This window comes from Populus trichocarpa, chromosome 13 (assembly GCF_000002775.5).
Source record: "Populus trichocarpa isolate Nisqually-1 chromosome 13, P.trichocarpa_v4.1, whole genome shotgun sequence".
NCBI lineage: Eukaryota > Viridiplantae > Streptophyta > Magnoliopsida > Malpighiales > Salicaceae > Populus > Populus trichocarpa.
The window spans coordinates 11,758,222-11,762,106 of record NC_037297.2 but is presented as its reverse complement, the minus strand read 5'-3'; the positions used below and the strand labels follow the sequence as shown (position 1 = coordinate 11,762,106).

The 3,885-nt window shown below is 32.5% G+C and overlaps 1 protein-coding gene across 1 annotated transcript; it reads right to left on the bottom strand.

The window, feature by feature from the left end:
- Positions 1-1,720: 1,720 nt before the first annotated feature.
- LOC18104421 (uncharacterized) lies at positions 1,721-2,702 on the bottom strand. The gene has a single exon (XM_006376188.3). The coding sequence runs from the start codon at positions 2,523-2,525 to the stop codon at positions 2,073-2,075; it is 453 nt and encodes a 150-aa protein (XP_006376250.1). The 5' UTR covers positions 2,526-2,702; the 3' UTR covers positions 1,721-2,072.
- Positions 2,703-3,885: the final 1,183 nt, after the last annotated feature.

The window sequence follows — 3,885 nt, the reverse complement described above, 5'->3', positions numbered from 1 at the left end:
CAAGCAAAACTGGTAGGACAAAAGTATTTCAAATGCTAATAGCATTGAATAACAAAATATTTAAACAGCAGGAAAGACAGATCTCAATCAAAATACACAGACTAAAAACACTTGTAGTAAAATGCAAAGTTGCCTACACAACAGAACCTAAATCTCAATCACAGGGAAGATCACTGTTTAATGCTGAACTGGCAAGGCATTCCATACAAGTCACAAACAATTTATTACAATCTTATCACTGATTTATTAAATCAAATTTCAGAAACTACAGATATAACCAGTAACAGTATAGTAATTACACTAACAAACTGTATAGCAGGTACATTGTGTATGATAGGGATATATAGCATCACTAGTCCATCAGTTTCAAATCAATCAGAAGCATTTATACAGGTTCAATCCCATTTAACATGACCTAAAACAAGTATTCTCTCAATAATCTTCACATAGATTCGATCATCAATATCACATAACACATAACCTAGAAGGAAAATGATGTACCTAAGTAACGAGCTTCATCTTGCCAAGCATCACATTCACTGCCTTCAGATTCCATGCCTTTCAATCGGAACATGGATGAGATTTGGTTTTGGTTCTCTCCAGTCTTACCCATCCATGTACTGTATACATTCTCTCTTTATATCTTCATGAGTCAGTTGTAATGATGTCAGCCCTCTTTGAGGGAATGCAGCCATGTTGATCCACTGAATGAACTCTCTATTAGCAGTGGAATAAAGCTTTTAAAGCATCACCAAACCACTGAGCATTTCACTTATAGGGCTCTGTTATGAATGTTTTTGTTCCACTTGAAGCATTAAAATGAATAATGGCAATAGCTGTGGGTCTGCAGCTTGAGTGGATGGATTTTGTGATGGTGGAAATAGGAACAGATGGTCAATGGGATCAAGACAATAATGACAAATCATTTAGCAAAGGAGTTCAAATGCTCGGGATGAACATGAAACTCTAACCTAAGAAAACAATATCTACCACTCAGCTTCCTTCTCTAAACCAGCATGTGGCAATCCAAATCAAAGACATTTAGGATCAGACTTGGATTGTCACAGACGGATTACTTATTGAAGAATCCATTCCTTCCAGGCTGACAATAACAAACCAGTTGGTGACTGTCCGATTCTAAAAGGTCTAAATCTTAAGCAACTACATCGATAAATCTTGAATCTATATGCGACAAGAACTATCTGAGTTAGTTACATTGCAAACTTGTTACTTGTTACAGACTGTAAAAACTCTATGCTTGAGAAAATGCTAGTATCTACTATACCGATCAAACTCAATAGTCTCTGACACTAGCATATACCCTCACATCAAATCAGGAGCATCATCAACTACAAAAGGAGAACCTTGCAGGTAAAGAGACTAAAATTTTAGGAAACGAACCAGATAATCAATACATACATACATACGTGTGTGTGTGTGTGTGTGTGTGTGTGTGTGTACACATTAAAAGTTAACAAGCACAGTATATCCTACAAGTTCAACAAAGTTGTAATAACTCGTAAAGCTTTAGCCTATAAGCTTATAAGCTTATACCCAATTTGTAACCATTGACAATGAATATAGTTCAATTGTAATCCAATTCATATATCTTAATAGGAAAACATGTTTCCTTAGGAAATCAACTTAACCCTTAGCTGAACCTCGCAACTAGATTCTCCTAAATACATTTTGCTATGTTTAGAAGCAATGAACACAAAGAAAAGCAGAAGGGCAGGCTATTTTATTGCATGACAGAGCTTTGCATTAATAACTTCAACATACATTAGACAAAAAAGTGGAAAACATAACAAGCCACAGATTTGACATTCAATAAGCATGCCAAAAACATATGACTATCTCAATATAAAATACAAAATTATCGTTAAATGAAAATTCAAGTGAATAATCACAATCCATTTATTCTACATAAAAAAATAACAACATTGCCTAGACGCAATTCCATGTCTCATGATCAAATAATTACCTTTAACCCAATTTTCCCATATCTGTGACAAAATTAAATCTCAAAGTTCTCGTTTTCTTTTGTTAAATAAAAAAATCACCTAAAAAGCTCACTTTTCTTTCTCGTTAAACTCAGATTTTTGCGCTGCAGCAGCGGCTTCCTCCTCCTTTTCCTTCTCCAATTGCTTAACAGCCTCTTGTTCAGCAGCCTTCTCAGCCCTCAAAATAGGCTCATAATAATCAGCATGAGCCTCCATACACAACTTCAACGCACTAGTAATTTCAAAGCACTTCTCCACAATATCTTCATTCTTTTCCTCCACTTGTTTAATACAGTCTTCCCATGCTACAAATGCATCCTTGCAACCACCTCCTTTCATGAACAAACAAAACCCACACTCCCCTTCCTCTTCTTCCTCTTCATTTCCAGTCATGGGTGTATTCGTTTGGTCTGTTTCTTCAAGGGTTTTGGTTGAATTCAATGACTCTATGGATTCTTTTGATGCTGGATCATCAAAGGAGGGTTTTGCTTCTTCCGGGGTTTTAGGATCTGAAGAGGGCATGTTGGGTTTTGATCAATTTAGGGTTTTGAGAATTTGCAAAGAGGAGGGTTTTTGCCTTTTCTTGATGAATTGGTTTGGAAGGTAGGAAGGAAGGAAACTTCAATAACTGCTTAAAACCTCCTAAAAACCCTTTGATCCCATGTAGAGGAGATGGTCAACTGGACTGGGTCTATATGAACGACCTGTCGTTCAAGCCTTTCGTGACCGGTTTTTAAACGGTTTGTCGGTAGCTTTGGTTTGGGTTGTTTGGCTTGCTGAATTAGAGTGAACTAGTTTTATAACAGTAAAATTCCAAGTTAATTTCTAATATAATAAAATAATGTTTATATTTTTAATATATAATGATTTTTTTAATTGACATATTGTTTATCCTTTGGTAGAATTTTAAGTTAATTTCTAATATGAAAAAGATATATTTTTATATTTTATAATTTTTTTAATTAAAAAATAAAAAGATATTTTTTTATAGTTTTATAAAATAAACTAAGAAATATATGAATTCATAAATAAAAAAAATGTTGTTAACACTAATTAAATATTAAAATGAGAAGCTAATCTTAATAATAGAAATAAAAAGAGATGTACATAAAAATATTTCATACCAACTATTTTTTTATTTTAAAATTTATTTTTAATATTAACATATAAAAATATTTAAAAATAAAATTTGTTTTAAATCCAATTAAAACACTATCCCAAACAAACAAACAGAAGGTGTTTATATAAAATATGAATGGGCCGGGTTACTTGTTTCTTGTTTCCTTCTATCAATATTCTTTGAACATATGCCACTGACTTCTCTATTTTATTCTATATTATATTATATTAATAATAATAGACTAGATAGCTATGCTTGACACAGTTTATAACATTGGTGATTATTTTTATTTCGGTTCAGTTTTTATAAAAAAAAATAATCAAATTGAAATTATTTTTTTAAAAAAAACTGAAACCGATTCAAACCGACCAGTTTCGGTTTGGTTTTTTAGGACAAAACCGGTTCAAACCAGTTTTGCTCGGTTTTTTCAGTTTGGTTTGGTTTTTTGCCGGTTTGGCTCGGTTTTTTTCGGTTTGGGTTCGGTTCGGTTCGGTTTTTTCAGTTTTAGGCTTATAAAACTGAAACCGAACTGAATCGGCTGGTTTTTTTTAAAATTTTAATTGGTTTAATCGGTTTTTTTTTACAATTCGGTTTTTTCAATTATTTATTTTTTAATTTTCTTGATTTTTCAGTTTTTTAATTTTTTTACTTACCCCTTGTTTGACATAGTTGGTTAAATATGCATACATGTTTAACGGATACAAATCAATAATAGGTCAAATGAGATTAGGGAATAGATGTCAAGATTTGCTCTTTTATTAA

Bases quoted from the DNA above. Each gene is read 5' to 3' on its own strand.
- LOC18104421 (XM_006376188.3), bottom strand. From the start codon at position 2,525: ATGCCCTCTTCAGATCCTAAAACCCCGGAAGAAGCAAAACCCTCCTTT.